Source organism: Cucumis sativus, chromosome 5 (assembly GCF_000004075.3).
Source record: "Cucumis sativus cultivar 9930 chromosome 5, Cucumber_9930_V3, whole genome shotgun sequence".
Classification (NCBI taxonomy): Eukaryota; Viridiplantae; Streptophyta; class Magnoliopsida; order Cucurbitales; family Cucurbitaceae; genus Cucumis; species Cucumis sativus.
This window is the reverse complement of record NC_026659.2, coordinates 30,626,846-30,645,872: the sequence shown is the minus strand read 5'-3', so window position 1 is coordinate 30,645,872 and position 19,027 is coordinate 30,626,846. Positions and strand designations below refer to the sequence as shown.

Below are 19,027 nucleotides of genomic sequence, written 5' to 3'. Positions count from 1 at the left end.
TCTAGTATGATGCAATCAAACGTTATTCTTAACCATATAATTACAAAAGGTTGTACTCGAATACGTGTTGTGAATTATGTAGTTGATAATGACTAGTCAAAATGGAACTTATCCCTCTTCTTATGGAGAGATATCTCTAGGTCCCTCGATTAAGCTTGATTGTGGAAATGTATGAACGTGCTATAAATGAATTAATAAGAGTAATAATGGCATTTATTATTTCAGTATACTTATTGATCGATAAAACAATCGAATTAGATAAGGTGACTTTGTTCATGCCTTATATTCAGTTATAGATATAACATGATTAAAGCAATAATTATATCAAGATCGTCGACTTTATTTAGTATGAGTAACCATAATGTATTGTAAGAGACCAGTTATGACTTATGAGCCATAAAACGAGTTATGGGCACATTGTCATATAACATTAACATATTGGGTCACACATATCGTCATCTTCTTCCTTCTAAAATTCAACATTCCTTCAATTCTACGTATTTTCAAACGTCAAACTTACTCCTTGTATGTTTAAATTTGTTACTAACAAAACTTTGGTTCAATTAATATTAGAATGTGTTTGAATAATTTACAATCACTACTATGATCCAACGAATGAAGGACCCAAAATTAGAAGAAAATAAAATTTACTTTTAAAAGTATTTTTAAAAATAGCAAAATATTAAAACTATTTGTTAAATAATTTCAAATTTTGTCGATCAATATTATTGATTGAAATGACTAAAATAGATCGTCTGATTTGAAAAAGTATGAAAAAACCAATTGGAAAAGTGAGATGAAGTCTAAATAAATGATCTCATGGAAATGAGCACAAATTTGCAATAGTACACTAGGGAGCGAGTGGAGATTAAATTAGAGCATTTTATCCACCTAACCAGCAAAGGGGGGCACCGGCAGCAGCGAGCGAGAGAGTCGAAGAAGAAAGAAATCTCGATATTGAGAGAGGGGGAAGTTTTATTCTTGTTGAATTCATAGCTTTCAATTCATCGCCTTCAATTCGCCAACGCAAAATTCCCCTCCTTAAAATGCGCAATCTCGATTTAGCTTGGAATCCCAATTCTCTGTGTACGTGATTTTTACCAAAAAGGCGCATGTATATAATTTCCACATATTCTTATTTCTCCCAATTCCGGACTTCCAGGTTTCTCTCTCCTTCACCCACCACCGAAGATCGTATTCTCTTTCGGTCTTCTCTTCTCTTCTCCCTCCACTTTACTCTTCTCTCAAGGTACTTCCCTCTTTCCAACTATTCTCTATGTTCCTGTGGACCCCCTTTCGATGATCGCCCCATTTTTTTGTTCTTTATTGGGTTTCTGATTCTTTTCATGATTTATGCGTATTTCTTGTCCGATCGTCTTTTTGTTGAGTTTTTTCTCATGGGGTTGTCGTATAATTTGAATAGTTTGTTTTGTTTTTATTGTTCTGTATGGTTGTATTCCTTATTCTTCAATGGGTACATTGGATGAGTCGTGTATGTTCTCGACGATGATGATCAGCTTGGTTTGGTATTCATGTTTTGATGGTATCTCGTTCCCTCATCATTTAAGGAAAGAATCCTTGTTTTCAGAGGTGACCCAGAAAAAGAAAAGGTCAATTTGGTGAGATGGATGGGTTATTTTGACCAAAGACTGGCATTTGATTAATTTTTTGCTGTTTCAATAATTTTTTCTTTCATTGTTGTGATTCTTGTGGTTTTGGATTGCTGCCGACAAATTATTGTACCTTTAAATAATAGTGGTTGTTGGCTTAATATATGATTTAGTAAGAACTGTCATTTGACTTGTGTTCTAGGTGATGACATTAGCATTCATCACAGTTGGTCTGAGGATAATTCCTTCGGATCCTCATTTCATTAACCTTACTGAATAGAGGCTGCTAATTTTACAGGTGAAAATCACTGTTTAAAAGATCCAGTTTATTCAACTTGAAGAGGGAGGGTACTGGTTCGTGGAGGCAATAGTACTTCTGCGAGCTTATGTCCTCTCGTCTTCGTTTTCCTTCAGAATCACTGGCCGAGATCTTTCCATTTGAATGCAATTGAACATCTAAATTGGTGTATCTGTTGACTTAGGAATCTGCTGGGTTGGTAATCGAGAACAATAAAAAGATTAAGTTTGGCACAATGGGTGCTGTCTGCTGTTGTTTGAGCGTGGAGGATTTTGAAGACTATGTTAATCCTAATAGTTCAGTCTATAGGAATTGCACCTGTCTTAGTTGCTTCATTCAAAGCTTCTTAAATGCTGTAAGCTCTATTTTCGTTGCAATCATGTTATTTTTCCATATGTCACTATCAAGGAGGAAAGTAGAAGTATTTATGAATACATACATTGGTGAAAATTCAAAGAAAAAAATTGAAAGGTAGAAACAAAAGATATTTTGAGTACTATACTCTCATACTTTGTCATCACAAAGTTGAAGAAAAAAAAATTCTATTATTGGTTTTACTTTACGAGGATTTGACATTTACATAGTATTAGAGTTTACAGTTAAGAAAATTTATTTTTCATGAAAAATTGATGATAAAAAATTTGCAATTACAGATATTAAGAGGGAAATGTCTTGAATCTTAATGCTACTTGTATATATCATATTATTCGGCTGTTTGTTTTAATTTGTCTTTCCATGTTTTCTAGCGATATTTTTTTTTTTTGCTTTTATAGTGCACATTAGCATGGGTTAATATATATATAACCTGCTATTGATTGTAATACATTTATGGAAAAACATGTGTAATTTGTTTCAAACGTTAGAAGCGTTTAGCTGTAGTTTGTGACTTTATTTTCAAGATATCTATATTAATCTATTTTTCCACTTACTTCCTCTAGTACACATTGATTTTTCGAAGAGGAGAAGTACATTCTGTCTCCTCATCAATTCAAGGGGCAACATCTATGAATTCTACAGCTTCAACGGATAACTCTTTATCTGAAATGTACCGCTCACCTCCAAGGCCATTGCCTTATGATGCTGACCCCAGATACATCCGCTTGCAGCGGGATGGGTTAATTTCTAGGCGAGAGAAGGGGTCAAGCCATTTACATGAAGAGTCAGAACCTTTAAGAAGTGAAGTTGATACAGATTCAGATTCTTTGGGCTCAGGAGGCAAACGGAATGGGTCTGCTTGTCTTGAGGAATCTAAAGAAAATCTTGGCAAATCGTCTCTAAAGTTCCCTTCAACTAAATCTACCTCTGGACTTGGATATGCATATACATCCTCTGAAGATGAGGATGTCTGTCCAACGTGTCTTGAAGGTTGATTTATTTATTTAGCTTCATTTTGTCAAGGACTTTTGTTTCTTTCTTATAATGATATTTGGTTCTGGTTTGGCCTTGATATTCTTGTTTGTTGAGCTTCTGGGTGACAAATAAGTCACTGCTCGGCAACATTTTTTGACATGCCAGATTTTCATTTTGCTTATTTAATGTCTTTTCCCTGGCAGAATATACTTCGGAGAATCCCAAGATAGTGACAAAATGCTCTCATCATTTTCACCTTGGATGTATCTATGAGTGGATGGAGAGAAGTGATAACTGTCCAGTTTGTGGCAAGGTATGGTTCCTTTCCTCAATTGTATCATGTCAGCTTTATTCAATCACTATATTAGAGCGACCCTATTGGTTGTGTTCTAGCCTAACTACCCATGAAGAGCACCTCTAAAAGAGTCTAGAATCATCGCAGTTCTTTTGGAATAACATAGATGGTTTAGCACGATCCATTTATATGTCTGGAGCTGTTAGATTAAGTTATTATGTTAAAACTTCTCGTATCCTAAAATTTCTAAAATATCATAATTTTAAGAGTACACATCATCCCTCCTTAGAATGAGGTGAATCCGATCTCATTTTTTGTTTTGATTGAAAACCTGATATTGAGGGCTTCTCCCACCGGGGAAGGACTTATCTGTCTGAAGGTTAAAACGTGTGACCTCTGGGTAGGTGATGTCAAGAGACTGGTTTGCCTTTGCCAACGAGGTGCCCTTTGGGGGATAGTTGATCACATTTTGATATCAATACTTATGCATTTTAAAATCAGATGACACAGTTTATGTGACAATATTTGAAGTTTTATATAATTAAACGAATAAATGATGTAGCACCGCACCATTTTGTGATATTCAATTGGTATGGTAGTGCATTGGTAATTTTGGGTATAATATACTAATGTTCCTTCCCCATCTCCTTCACCGGTGAATCTTTGAGAAATGACCTTCAGATGAAACATGATCCTTAGATGCTCTTCTACACTTATCTTGGTATAAAGTCATTTTTTCTTGATCGTATTCTAGTGATTCCAAATCAAATTAGAGGTGGAATTAGCTTTTAAGTTTTTCGGTTAACTAAAATAGTACCAGCATTAAATCTTGATTGCATGTACAACTGGTAGTTTTACTCAACAAGGAGAAGGGGCTTTGGCTGTGATTAAATTTGGTGCAGAGAGAATAATCTTCTGTAAATTAACAACCGTTTATTTACTTATGATCCATGCAATATCAAACTTATGACGGTCGCTTGGCTATGATATTTGACAGTTATAAAACTTGTGGAATGTTGAATACCATGAACAGGTTTAACAATGTCTTTTTTAAAAATGTTTTACAGTGTAGAGATAGTTCTTACTGTGAATATGATTTTCAACTGAATCTGAACTGATTTGTAAAATGTGGACAGACTTTAATTAGGATGAAAAATCATTGTCTAAAAAACCCTCATCAGTTGTTTATTGGGGTTCTTTGTCCTCAAACGGGTCTGTCATAATCTTTGAAACTTATTTTTTTTTGGCATGCGGAGATGTATTTTTCTTTTCTGATATAGATTTATATCTACATATTAGTTATTCGTTTGGTATTCTTTTTCACAATTACTAAGATGTATTGAATAATACTCAGCTGTTTGTTGAGGATAAATTGGGTTTTATTCAATTGTTTTTGCATGAGTTTTGTCATTGTTTACGTCTCAATTCTTTTTTTACAACGGGAACAAAATCAAAAGTTGAACTAAATGATTAGTTTATGGAGAAACTTCTTTTTACTTGTCACAACAACCTATGGTTAGAAAAACCATAGTCGCCTCTTTGAGTTCCAAGAGCCATTAATATAATGATCACCCACGGGTTTAGAGGATGAAAATCTTCGGCCCCTTAACACTGAGGAATTCTGAACCTCTCCAGCCTAGGCAGGCTTATGTTGGCCCCTAACACTTAAAGATAAAGGTTAGAGGTTAATCAATCTTCAAAAAATTGGTGTTTAGGCCTTATTGGCTAACCTGCAGCCAAAATAATTGTTAATTTGATTTGTTTGTTAAACAAAAAGTTCAGATCCTAAAATCCCCCAAGGAATTCTGAGTCTGAGTTCTGATGATGAGCTTGATTCACAATATTTGATTATGTAATTTGTAAACTGGAAAGGAAAAAGACTAACATGTTTGGATGGGTTTCATTTACTTTTATTTCATACCACTGTTTTAATGTCTTAGGCAATGGCATTCGATGAAACGACTTGATGTGCGTGTCGCGGACGAAGCCAGCAGCAGCACCTTGGGCATAACCACCAACAGAAACAGGGTCATTTGTGAATATTGCAGGATAAGATTTTTCAACCATAGTAAATATTATGAATGAAAGTATAACCAAGGTTGGATCCATCTGTTTCCTCTCTCTCTCTCTATTTTCCTCATTTTCAAAGATTATTTCTAAGTTATACAGTTGAAACTGATGTTTCACCAAAATATCATCTTATAGGGGAAGAAAAATAGGTGTTGTGAATGATTGAGAAACCTTTCCATTCCATGTTTGGTGTATCTACCTGTTTTCTTTCTTTTCTCTTCCTGGAAGTGAAATATGCTCACCTTTAAATCATCTCTTCTTCTTCTTAAAGAAATAGATGTAAGCTAAGAATTTATTTCCGCTATAATTATTAATTGATTTTTTTTCTAATTCAATTCTGGGAAATTAATCCTTCACCAATAGTCCTTAGTAAAGTGAATCGATTGTGCTTGAAAGTACATAAAAAGATAACTATATTTTGTCATCTGCATGAGGTCCAAGGGTGTGGTTATTTGTAATTGTTGTGGGTTTGGTTTATTTATTTATTTGATTTTTGTTAGTACAATGGGCAGACAGTTCAAATGTTAAACCTCTTGGTTGCTAACACATTTGCATATCAGTTGAGCTTTGTTGTTTTGCGTCTTGCCTTTAATTAATCATATTCGGGGCTTGCTTTTCCTGTTCTTTTGATTTGTTTTTGTTTTTGTTTTCAATGTAATGTATGGACTACACTCTTTTGCCAGGTTGAGTTTTTGGTATTTTCATTCTCAATATCTTTGAACTTAGAAGGCATATCTGTGACATTAAAGATAGTAGAAAACAAAAAAACTGAATTTGCAATCTGCTGTTATGTAGCACCGAAATTAAGCAAGTGATGGTTTACTTGGTCTTTCTTGAGATTACGAGTGAGGTGAGAACATTCATTTTCAAGTGTTTGGTTTTAAACTACATTGATGGATATAGTTTATTTATTTATTATTATTTGTCGGGTACTTTATTTTAATATGACAAATTCAAACCACTAATCTCTTGATTGCTAATACATTAGAAGATATCATATATTTCTAATAGGTATTTTTTTGGTAGTTAATATATAGACAGTACAGCGTTTATTTACTTTTAAATCTCTGGATAAGAATTTGAATGAGAATTACTTTTAAATCTCTGAATAAGAACTTGAATGAGAAAGTTTCTCAAAGCGCCTTAGAATTATAAGCTAACTTTCTAATGAATCTCTGAATCAACGTGAAGCTCAAAATTTATCCATCCAATAAATCTCTTATCAAGGAACTTGAAGTTGTTTGGGAACATGAACATGAAGTAATTGCTTAATGTGATCAAGGATTCCTTGAAGTTGTTCAATTAACCGTTCAAGGAATCTCCAATGAAATTGAAATTATTCCTCAATGCATGCTAAAACACCATTAAATGAATCTTCGAAGTTGTTCCTTAACGTGTAATTAGGCCATCCATTACTCACAAGTGTCGAGAACAATTCATGTATTCTACATTTCTGGACATTTATTGTAACTTCCACCAATATTCGTAAATTTGAAGGAGTGGGTGTGTGAAATAACTTGTAAAACTAATGTTGGCTTTTGGAGCTTACTTTCTCATTTCATTGATGAGAACATCATCCAAAAAATTGTCGTTAAAATTCAGAATCTGATACTATAATAGTTTTAGATGCTCAAGTTGGCTTCCACTTGGAAAGTTGCTATTTCAGAAAAAGGCAATCACTTGGCATCTACTTTATCTGCCTTGATTTAGTATTTGCATCTGCCTTTTATTCAAATACAATGGGCAAATCATTTTGTTTGCCTTCATCGTCTAATTCTGATTTAGACAAGTCATAGTGACAACTCTAACAAATACAAGAAAAGCATTGCAATTACTTAAATCTGACCGCATTCTAATTCACCAAGAACAACAACATTTACACTCTAATAACTCATCAGAGCATTTCATTTGAATATGAAAATCAGTTTCAATACAGATCTTAAGTGTAATACAAAGTTTGTTCTATAAATTCAAGAAACAGAGAAGCTCATCTAAAAGCAAAAAGGGAAAACTACACCATTCTCAAAGTACATGACATCTCTTTACAAGATTGATAAGAATGCAAAATTGCATCCAAATTGACTTCTCCTACGCCTTGGCTTGCCACAGATACCTGAGAAGCAAGTGATGGGAGGAAGATATATAAGAAACAAAAGGTTTAACAGTGCAATCTGGTTGGTATGGCATTAGATAACAAAAACAGAACAGTAATCAATTACAACATCTGCATATGAAACGATAAAGAAGAAAAACTGACAGAACTAATTAATATCTACAATGTGTTGAAAGTTTGGGAGTGATTATGAAATGGTTAAAATTGTGTTTAAAATCATTCCGAAACATGACTTAAACCATCTAAATGAATTTTGATTGTATGAAAATCAAGTTCTTGATTGGCTTATGATTTAAAACATAAAAAGGGTTTCATGTTGCCAATGACCATAATGTCACTCTGTCACTGTTAATTAGACTCAGAGGAGATAAAGATTTGCAGAAGTAAAAGCATAATAAATGATAGCCTTGAGAGTGTTTTGTAAGAATAACAAACGATAATTGGAGCAATGTGTGATGAAGGCCATCCTCGAGAGTATCTTTGGCAACTGTCTTTTAAAAAATTTCACGTTTTAAAAAAAACATAGCACCTAACCAAACAATTTCGTAATTATAGCCTTTCTATAATTTTTCATGAAAAGCTCCAAAGAAAGTTTCGGTACTTTGCTCTCAGCCCTTCTATGTGCTGCCTTTGTATTCCTTTGTGACTTCGTTTTGAAAGGCTGGTCTATGTTGTTCAGAATTTTCAATCTGGATTTTTGTCTTCCTAGCAACATTGATAGTTGGATGCATGAAGGGCTCAACAGCAAAGTTTTTTGCCCGAAGGGTAACATTCTGTGGTGATGTGCTCTTGATCCCTATTGTGGTTCAATTGGAATGAGAGAAATAGAATAATTTTTTAAGATAAATATAATTCTTTTGATTCTTTTTTACTGTGGTTCAACACACAGCTTCTTCGTGGAGTACCAACTACACCAAACACTTTTGTAATGATAGCCTTTCTATAATTTTTAACAATTGGAACTCTTATTTATAGTCTTTCTTGGAGAGGGCCCTTTCATTCCTTACCCTTAGGCTGTTCTACTTTGTTCTTCTGAATATACCCGTCTCTTATCCAAATATGTACATATATAGATATATATAAGCACCTTAAAGTGCTATGTAAGAAACCATCGCATAGTATAGAACCAATCATCCAAATAATTTTCCATCCATTCCAAAAGTCATTACTTGAGAAACAATCCTAAATACATCCTAAGACTAAATATCCTTTTCAATAAGAGAGGAGACTAAATTCCAAAAGTCTACTTTTCTTAACTTAACTAAGAGATCCCCCAACATTGCTGTTCCCTTGATTCGTCATATTTGGAAGAATAAAATTCCGAAGAAGGTGAAGTTTTTCTTATGGTCGCTTGCTTACAGAAGCCTCAACAATTCAGAACACATTGCTTAGCCCCTCGATGTGTTGCCTATGCTCTAAAGATGAGGAAACCTTGGATTGCTTAGCCCCTCGATGTGTTGCCTATGCTCTAAAGATGAGGAAACCTTGGATCATTTATTTCTACATTGTCCCTTCACAAAAAAAGCTTGGAACACTCTGTTTGGTATTTTTGACTTGGAGCTTTGTCTTCCTAGTAAGATTGATAGTTGGATGATTGAAGGTCTTAACATTAGAGGTTACAGCCCTAAAGGAAACATCTTATGGAAATGTGCGACGCGTTCCCTTTTGTGGAGCATTTGGAAAGAAAGGAATAGCAGAATTTTTGAAGATAGATTTAATTCTTTTGATTCTTTTTGGACTGTGGTTCAACACACAGCCTCTTGGTGGAGTACGAATTACACCAAACACTTTTGTAATTATAGTCTTTCTATGATTTTCAACAATTGGAAGGCCATCATGTCTTAGTTCCCTAGCTTCTTCCGGGGAGGGCCCTCTTGTCCCTCGCCCTTAGGATGTTCTGTTTTGTTATATGAATATATTTGTCTCTTATCAAAAAAAAATAAGAGAGGAGATTTAGATAACTAAAATAATTTTTTCCCTTCTTGTCTTTGAGGACGTTCCCAACTAAAAAACTACCTGACCGTTATAGCATAATTTTGCTCCAAGATGTAGTTCTTTAACTTGTGGTTGGATTGGCCAAACATAAATCTTCAGAAACTATAAGGCTATTTATTCAGAAAGTTGGTTACAAATAACAGGAGATCCTTATAGGACAAATGAAAGAAATGAACCCTATAAGATTTGGGGCGACACTGTTTTGCTATTCTACTCTTGGAGCTTCCCCTCCAGAGAGTTCTCTAACTATCATCTCCTCATCCCTCAATTAAAGTACTTCGAGCTGTTGTGTTACTCTGATTCCTTTGGAGTTAGATTCTCCCCCTTTATGTTGCATTTCTATAAATTAATGGTCTAAACAGTTATAATTAAATCAGAAAGAAGAACAAATATGTAACCACTGTTTTTATTTTGCTGGACTAAGGTCACATGAAAATAGAGGAACAATATTTTCTTTGGTGGTTGGATTATCAAATGTCTACTGCAATATGTGCAATCAATTGTAATATATATTTTATTTCCCGATTGTGAAAAGGAAATGGTAGAGTAAAGATAAATACAATACCTCTTGCACATATCATTCACGTATCGTGACCCATTGTAAAACATGAACCACATCAGCACAACCACCATTGTATCTACAATAATATTTGAAGAATTCAAGAGGTCAATAGTAAGAAAAAGAAAAGAGTTGCACAAATTAAATTCAATCTCACAGAAATTATTGAACCAATGAAATTCAACATCTAACTAGACAAATCCTAAATCCAGTTAACATAAGATACTGACACACCGAACAAGCATGATTGAAAATTATATAACATATAGCCATATATCCATCATCCACAGAGCAGGACATAACTCGAATAATGAAAAATCAATATTAAATCTTAATATCAACAAAAGAAATAGTAAATATCAGTAATTATTTGGCTGGACAAGATACTGGCGGCATAACTTTATCTGAAACACGTACTACGCATGCTTGCAAATGATAAAACAGATCAAATATCCCTTGGGATAGAGAGCATACTGAAGAGGATACGCTCCCACCAATCCAACATGTACAACCCAAATGTGACATTATAAAGGTAGATCTTCCTTTGTATCCAATTCATGGCTATAGAAAACCTACAAGCAAGAAGCAACCACCCAAGTCAAAACCATTCAAAATTTTCAGGTCATAGAAATATGAGGAAATGGATGATGAATCAATAAGTATGGCAGTTTAACAAAGAAACTTCGAAATATAATGTACAGTCAAACTTCAATAGGTGATGTGTTTATCAATCAGAAAGGCTATGCTTTACTGCCAAACCTTCCGATCAAGCTTCGCCAAATAGCAGTGAACGTAAAATTTTATCACAAGGGGGGATCCCAAATTCCTATTTCCGGATTCCTTCAAAGTCAAATTCTATAAGCAAACACAGATCTAAAAACCCATAAACACGAAAACTAATAGCTCTGAAACAGAACCGGTTCCATAAATGTTCAAAAGAAGAAAAACCCCATTTTCCATTGAAGGAAATGGAATCAGAAAAAGAGTTTTTGAAGCGTTTTTTCGCTCGTTCGCTGCATAAGTCATTACAGAGAAGGAGAAATACTCGCTTTTGCTTGAATTAGGGGAGGAATCAAGCAGAAAATGGTGAAGTCCCGACAGATTAGAAAGACCAAAGATGAAGTTCAACGAGAAATTATCAAATTAAAAATGTTTCTGTGATCTGATTCGTCTTACCTTTCATGCAACAGATAGAGATGAGAATTGAGGAAGGCTTGATTCGAGAGCTCTGCCTTGAAGCTTCAGAGAATCAAAAGCTTCTTCCTTTCGCGGTGGATGGAAAGTAATTAAAAAACAGTCTACATAGAATTACAAAACTACCCTCCCGACTCTCACAATACAACTAACCTAAATGACCAAAAACACCTTTTCTTTTTTCTAAAAAAATACTCATATTGTTTTTTTTTAAAAAAAAAAACAAAATTTGCAATTTTATCTACATTCTTTGATAAATAGTTCAAAGCTATCTTTGAGCTCGACCTCCATCTATATGCTAAGAAACTCTAACACGAGAGATAAATACGACATAAAATGAACACAGAAACATACCATATTTTAAAAGACTTAGCTCGATGTATTCCATGCTCAAAAGTTATTATTGTTGTCTTATACATGTCTTTTTGGTCTACTAAACAGTTATTTCTATGTATGTGTAATATATTTGTTGGACTAGCAAGTGTCCAATAGATGTCCATTAAGTGTAAGAGAGTCTCAAGTGTATGTTTCTATACAATAGGTGTTCAACAAATATTGACATTTCTATCGATATTTTCATATATCGTTGAAATCTCATACTGACATAAGTGTACACCAACATTTATATTATATTTAAAAACAATTGATTAAAAAAAAAGATAATATAAATATCAACCAATTTAATTTACATCAAAATCGTAAGATATTTATTTAATTAAATTATTAATTTATAACTTTTTTTTTCTTTCCAAAATATTATCTAATATTTTCATTGAAATATTTGTGAGAGTGAGATATCTAAATTTTAAAACATGATATTCATATCTAACCTTTGTTTATCGTAAATATTCAAAAAAATTTTTATTGATATTTATGAGTGACATTGTTAGACGATAATAAAAGTGTATTAATATAGATATGGGAGATGAATTATAAATTTTTTCTATATTTTAATAAATAATTAAAAAGAATACTCATAAAATTCATCTTCAAGATTCGAGAGGAAGAAAGAGAGGGCAAAGATATGGGCCAGGCCCATTAGTAGCTCGGCCCATCTCCAACTTTCGCGGAACAACAGAAAACGGCGATGGCTCTTTCTTCTTGCAGCCATTTATTTCCTTTTCTTGCATCTTTCTTTCCATTTCAAAAACTTTCTTCGCTGATTCTTTTCCTCAGGTACTCTCCCTTTTTCATCCATCAATCATAAGGAATTGATTCTCCCTTTTTCATTGCATTTAATTATTTCTGAATTTATTTATTTATTTTGTTTTCATTTTTTGCTCAATCGATTGAATTTGAGTTTTAGAAAGAACAAGGGAAGCTTTCATTTGGTGAAATTTTTTAGGGGCAAGAAATGGACATTGACGATATTTTTGGGATGACCCAGAACGTAAGCTTGCCAAGAAAGAGTGCAATTTATGTTTGGGGTTATAACCAATCGGGTCAAACGGGTCGAAAGGGGAAGGATCATCAATTAAGGGTTCCCAGGCAACTCCATCCTGATCTTTTTGGATGCCCAGGCGAAATTAATTCTCGCTGGTTGGATATTGCCTGTGGTCGTGAACATACGGCTGCTGTGGCTTCTGATGGGTCACTTTTTACTTGGGGTTTGGCCTTATTCTTGCTCTATGTTTCTGATAACCTGAATTTTTGTTGTTTTGAGATGTTTTGAAACGAGTTTGTTCTTCATTTAAAGTTCAAAACTTGGCTTATTTTCCATGTTTTTTGGATTTCTGTTGAAATGGGTTCGTTAAGTAGAAATTATTTTAGAGGATAACCTTCACAGTATAGTTTCCAGTCCCATAATTGCTTAGAAAAAAAGTTATTGTTTTTTTTTTTTAGAAAGAGAATTAATTTAATTGATTATTGTAACTCAGATGTGTGTCATGGTGTCGGAAAAAAAATGAAATGAGATCTATGTTTGAAATACCCCCTCTCAATCAGTTTTCTGGAAATCGTGGAAATCCTCAGGCTCGGACCATTCATAAAATTGAAGTAATGGCATATGGATACTAATTTTAGATGGTATCAATTAGTGTTTGTTGCTTCTCGAGTTTGATTAATTGCTTTACCTGTGATGTGATTCATCTGATGTTAAAGTTTCAGAACAATAAATTGTTCTAATATTAGATGAGAATGGTGTAGGACTTGTGTATTGGAGCCATGGGAGACTGTCCCACACTTCTTTCTGTGAATGAACCTTCTATTTGAAGAATCTTTGTGCTTTCCTTTTCCCCTGCAGTGCATGTTCACGTGCTGAAGAAAATTACATTGCAATTTAAATTTGATCTCGATGAAAAATCAATTTTGATATTCGATCTTTATCTAATGAAATGATCAGGTGCAAACGATTTTGGCCAACTGGGTGATGGAACAGAGGAAAAGAGCAAACTTCCAAAGAAAGTGAATCAATTGCAGGGTGAGTTTGTGAAATCTGTTTCCTGTGGAGCACATTGTACTGCTGCTATTGCTGAGCCTCGTGAGAATGATGGCACCCTTTCAACTTGTCGACTCTGGATTTGGGGACAAAATCAGGTTTTAATATATTTATTTTAAATGTTGATGTACTTTTTCAAACTTCTCTTCATTTTCAGCTGCTCCTCTCTTTTCACAGGGATCCAATTTTCCACGCTTATTTTGGGGAGCCTTCACACCACAAACGGTATTTTTCGATCACATAGTTGGTGCATGTTATAATTCTATTTTTTATCTATTAAAAGTTTTTAAAAATACTATATTTTATCTTTTCTTCTTTTGTAATTATGGTTTTTTTTTTTTTTTTATTCTTTTCCACTTTTCCTTTTTCTACTCCCTTTCTGATGCTGCCATGCTGTGCATAAAATAAAAAATCCAATGTATTTAGTCTGTCACAAGATCCCACATTGGTCGTTACTATCCTTGTACATTCTTGCATCTCCCTCTATGTGAGAGGTGAGTTGGGAATCCATCATTTTAACCCCCCTTAGTGTGAAGAGGGACTTCACTTAGAGGTCTGACTCTTGCTAAGACTACCTTATTTGTTCCATAAATCTTTACACTATCCTTAGATCCTTGGCTTTGATTAGTTCATTCAAGAGAGTATTGTGAGATAAAATAGAGCGGTATCTGGCTGATATAGAATTTAATGTTGAATTAACTTGTATATTGACGTGTTGAAATCCATTAGGTGATTATCTTGACGTGATATAAATTTATGAGGCAATAGAATAAAAACTGCAGTTATTAGTCCTTAAAGAAGTACCTAAAGATTGTCTGTTTGGTGTAGATTATTCGTCAAGTGTCCTGTGGGGCAGTTCATGTGGTGGCATTGTCTGATGACGGCCAATTGCAAGCTTGGGGTGAGTTCATCTAGATTTATTTAATCCATTCATATTAGTAATTGAAAGTTTTATTTGAAATTGCTTTTCGAGTTGAAGAAAATTTTTAGTGAAATTGATTTCATATACATTTCGCTGGTATGTTGGGAATCTATCCTTACTGAGTTGGAAGTTGGAGAGAACCTTAAGTTTTTATCTAGTTTCCTGCCACCTCAATAATAATATGATCCCTATTCTGGTTGACCAGGCTACAATGAGTATGGTCAGCTAGGCAGGGGTGTTACTTCCGAAGGTCTACAAGGAGCTCGCATTATAAATGCTTTTGCAAAGTTCCTTGATGAGGCCCCTGAGCTTGTAACGATTACTAAGGTGTCATGTGGGGAGTACCATTCTGCAGCTATATCTGAAAACGGCGAGGTGTAAGTGATCCAAAGGACTAAATATAACTGGAAAATAAGTTTTTATATTTAAGTTTGTGGTCTGTGGTTATCCACAGAACACATCGATCTCAAGGTTTGGGATCTTTTAATAGGATTTCTATACAAGGGAGATTGCCTTGGATGATCTTCACTTTGATGTAGCTGACACCCCTTCCATTGCTTGACTATCATGTGAAGTTCTTACTCTTATATAAAATTTTACTGTGTTTCAAATTGTGTGTTAATGCTAAAACATGAGTGTCTGCCATTTACATATACTTTCTCTGAACTCCTTAGTTTTGTTTCGTACATCATAGACTTGTAATCTCAATTTATGGTGACATTGGATTTTTCCTTGGGAGTATGAAAGTTTGCAGGCCTAGAGTTTCACACATGCAATTCTGTTGTGCGAGTTAGTTTACAAAAGAAAATTTCTGAATGAGAGTTAAGAGAGAAGGAAAGGAACTAATCTACGAAACACTCTTTGTCGAGGAACTAAGACACCTATTTACCTACTTGTAGGGTGGGATAGGCGTCATCGAGTTGTTATTAGATAAGACATGCATGATTAATTATAGTTTTGACTCCACAAATGCTCTGTTTGAAACTTTTTCTCTGTACCTTACAGCTATACATGGGGACTAGGAAGTATGGGTCAACTTGGTCACTGTTCGCTTCAGTCTGCAGACAAAGAGTTGATACCGAGGAGAGTTGTTGCTCTTGATGGAATATGTGTGAAGGATATTGCATGTGGCGGAGTACACACATGTGCCATTACTCAAAATGGCTCTTTATACGCATGGGGTGGCGGTCAAGTAGGACAATTAGGTGTTGGGCCCCAGACAGGGTTTTTTTCATGTATCGCGGGTGACTCCGAGACATTTCTTCGAAACTTACCTGTAGTGGTTGTCTCAGACGGTGTGCAACATGTTGCTTGTGGACATTCGCACACTCTTGTTTCAACGAAGGATGGAAGAATCCATGGATGGGGTTACAATAGCTATGGTCAGGCAGCTAATGAGAAATCTACATATGCCTGGTATCCATCTCCTGTCGATTGGTATGTATTCGGTTGTTCAGCGTATTGTATTTTCAGGTTCATAATGGTGTATACATATATTTACAAAATTTGAAATAATTCAGGTGCGTAGGGGAAGTGCGAAAACTAGCAGCTGGTGGTGGACATTCAGCTGTCCTAACGGACGCTTGTTCCTTGAAGGAGCTTTGTGAGTTCAGGCTTGCTGATACCGTTAACTCGCAGAATGCTTCTGAAATAGAAGATGTCGCATCCAGGACAGGATCGGATGCTTTAGCACGCCTTTGTGGACGTCTGAGGTTTTGCACTTCCATGTATATCCTAAGTTTATATTTGCAATCAAGAATGTATGTCTTCATCCTCATTATTTTCATGCAGGGAGTCTGTACTTGATGGCCGTTGTGAATTCGAAGAAGATGAAACCAGCAATTGAAAGAAATGAGAAAGAGGAAATATGAAAAAAAAGAAAAGGAAGAAGACGACGAAGTGTATAGCGGTCTTCATATATATATATATATATATTCTGTCAAGTCTGTATTAGTCTTTCGTTCTTCTGCATCAGGGTAGAAGCATTGAAACGATTAAATGTAGGTGGTATATATAATGTGTGTGATGATGAACTTGTATTTTACTCTTTTAGGATCTGATGAGCATTTGGCCATCGTGTATTCGATCATCTGTATCATCAAACACTTATGTGGTCACATTGACCATTTCTCAAGCCAGGGTTAATAATAACCCAGCTATATTCTTAATAGCAAACTTGTACACTATGTTGTTTATTTTTATATCCATGATTGACCATTTCTCCAAATACTTTTCAACTCTCTAATAATATGATGATGCACGAAGTCTAAGTAATCTATAACATGAAAATGTTAGTTACTGCGTGAGAAAATTTGTATTTGTTCAAAAAGGTGTATAAACTATTATGAACTTCAATTTACTAATTCTTTATTTGAAGCACAACAAAGTTGGAGAGGAGGTTATGAGGAAAAAATGAGAAGTGTCGAGAGATTTAAATGTAAAATGAGAACATGACATTAGTAAAATAAGAAAAAGAAAAGACATGAAAGAAACGTACAACAGTTGTACATTGAAAAAGTTAGCAAAGAAGGAAGCTAATATTTCCTCTCATTGCTATTTTTAACATAGTATAGATAATTGTAATAATATTTTCAACCATTTTAACTTCAACTTTAGCAATTATTTTACATTTAATTTCATATAAAGTTAAAAAACTTGAAAGAAATATTTATAATAAATAGATTTTTTAAGAGCAAATGGCCTATTAGCTCAGTTGGTTAGAGCGTCGTGCTAATAACGCGAAGGTCGCAGGTTCGAAACCTGCATGGGCCATTCTTTTTCCCTAAAAAACAATATTTTTGTAAAGAGACAGACTCATCACAATACTTTCTCATATGATATCATTCTCTGAAACCTCCCAAAGGCCATTCCCATAAACTCTCCTCTTTCTTCTCTGCCGCCCAATTTGTTAAATCTTGATACACCATTGACAAGTAGTAGGTTTGCTCATGATCTTCCATGGCTGTTGGCTCTGTAAAAACCATGCTTAAGTCATTATTGTCACTGTCATATGGTTTCATGAGCTCCATGACATGTTCTTCACATCTAGTAACTGGTGGCATTGTTTTGTTGTCTGTTTTCCCAACCATTATTTTAGACTTTCTCTTTGGCTTCATCTTCTTGAAATGAGTTCTCCAATAATTTTTTATTTCGTTGTCAGTTCTTCCCGGTAAATATCTTGCTATAGTTGACCATCTAAAAAGAATATTTAAAAGTTATTAGTCAATCAAAAATTGTAAACGTATATAGGTCTTGTTTCTGAACGATTTGATTTGTTGTTTTCTATTTTTTAATTTTATGTTTCTAGTTTTCTTTCCGTTTCTTTTACTATATGTATATCTTTTATACAAGTAATGTTTATAAATTACCTAATTTTTTAGAATGAAAACTAAACGATTATCTAAGAAATTTGTGATAAGTACGAGATTCTTTACTTGTTACCCCAAAGAGCATGAAGTTCGATGATAATTCCTTCCTCTTGAGGAGTGAGATGACATCTCTTGAGACCTGGTCTAAGATAATTCACCCATCTCAATCTACAACTTTTTCCCGTCCTATTCAATCCTGTAAAAATAATGATAAAAGACAAATTACTTTAAATTAACAATCTAAGCATATATATATATGTAAATTTCACATAATCTAAGCATGACTTAGTGTATATATTAAGACAATTTTATGATTTATCCCAATCTAGTACTCCACTGTATAATTGCACATAAATTTAACTAATTAAGACACGTTGTAATGATATAAAACAAACATCTCCTAATTTAACCAAAACGTTAGAAGATAAATTATCAAAAAAAAAAAAAACATGCCTAATTTGTTTCAAATCATAATTACGAAACATCAAAACGTGAGCAACTTAACTCAACATAATACTAATTCACATGACCTTTCTCTATCCTAAAAGTTGGAGGGTTCAATGAAACGAAAACAAAATAACGTTTTACCTGAACCTTTGGCAACAGAATTCCATCTTCCTTCCCCGTGAACCTTCACATATTCACACAACAACTTATCTTCATCAGAAGTCCAAGGTCCCTTCCTCCATTCTTGCTCTTCTTTTCCTTCCATTTTTATTCATATGTGTCTTCTTCTTGCCTTCAACTTCTATATATATATATATATATATATATATATATATATCCAATTCATAATATTCAATCCCTTCCATTGAT

General features: G+C 34.1%; 4 protein-coding genes and 1 non-coding gene across 6 annotated transcripts; 3 read left to right on the top strand and 2 right to left on the bottom strand.

The window, feature by feature from the left end:
* Nucleotides 1–832: 832 nt before the first annotated feature.
* LOC101207736 (E3 ubiquitin-protein ligase At3g02290) lies at nt 833–5,875 on the top strand. Its single transcript, XM_004141428.3, has 5 exons — nt 833–1,249; nt 1,909–2,263; nt 2,847–3,273; nt 3,462–3,571; nt 5,494–5,875. The coding sequence occupies exons 2-5, from the start codon at nt 2,144–2,146 to the stop codon at nt 5,518–5,520; spliced, it is 684 nt and encodes a 227-aa protein (XP_004141476.1). The 5' UTR covers nt 833–1,249; nt 1,909–2,143; the 3' UTR covers nt 5,521–5,875.
* A 1,623-nt stretch (nt 5,876–7,498) lies between these two features.
* On the bottom strand, nt 7,499–11,603 carry LOC101207494. The gene is made up of 4 exons (XM_004141427.3): nt 11,467–11,603; nt 10,765–10,862; nt 10,297–10,369; nt 7,499–7,736 (listed from the first exon to the last, which is right to left on the bottom strand). Exons 2-4 carry the CDS (start codon nt 10,847–10,849, stop codon nt 7,712–7,714), a joined length of 183 nt encoding a protein of 60 aa, XP_004141475.1. The 5' UTR covers nt 10,850–10,862; nt 11,467–11,603; the 3' UTR covers nt 7,499–7,711.
* A 997-nt stretch (nt 11,604–12,600) lies between these two features.
* Nucleotides 12,601–17,038, top strand: LOC101207094 (ultraviolet-B receptor UVR8). 2 transcript variants are annotated; one of them, XM_011657714.2, is made up of 9 exons: nt 12,601–12,660; nt 12,830–13,091; nt 13,826–14,019; nt 14,099–14,146; nt 14,750–14,822; nt 15,049–15,220; nt 15,849–16,280; nt 16,364–16,555; nt 16,635–17,038. In XM_011657714.2, the coding sequence occupies exons 2-9, from the start codon at nt 12,839–12,841 to the stop codon at nt 16,687–16,689; spliced, it is 1,419 nt and encodes a 472-aa protein (XP_011656016.1). In that variant the 5' UTR covers nt 12,601–12,660; nt 12,830–12,838; the 3' UTR covers nt 16,690–17,038. The 2 variants fall into 2 exon arrangements, with proteins under 2 accessions (XP_011656016.1, XP_004141474.1); XM_004141426.3 differs by having other exon boundaries at nt 12,791–13,091.
* Nucleotides 17,039–17,348: 310 nt separating this feature from the next.
* Nucleotides 17,349–18,940, bottom strand: LOC101217034 (transcription factor MYB59). Its single transcript, XM_004141546.2, has 3 exons — nt 18,800–18,940; nt 18,278–18,407; nt 17,349–18,038 (listed from the first exon to the last, which is right to left on the bottom strand). The coding sequence occupies exons 1-3, from the start codon at nt 18,921–18,923 to the stop codon at nt 17,684–17,686; spliced, it is 609 nt and encodes a 202-aa protein (XP_004141594.1). The 5' UTR covers nt 18,924–18,940; the 3' UTR covers nt 17,349–17,683.
* Nucleotides 17,542–17,615, top strand: TRNAI-AAU. The gene has a single exon. It is a non-coding gene; the product is annotated as a tRNA-Ile (tRNA).
* Nucleotides 18,941–19,027: the final 87 nt, after the last annotated feature.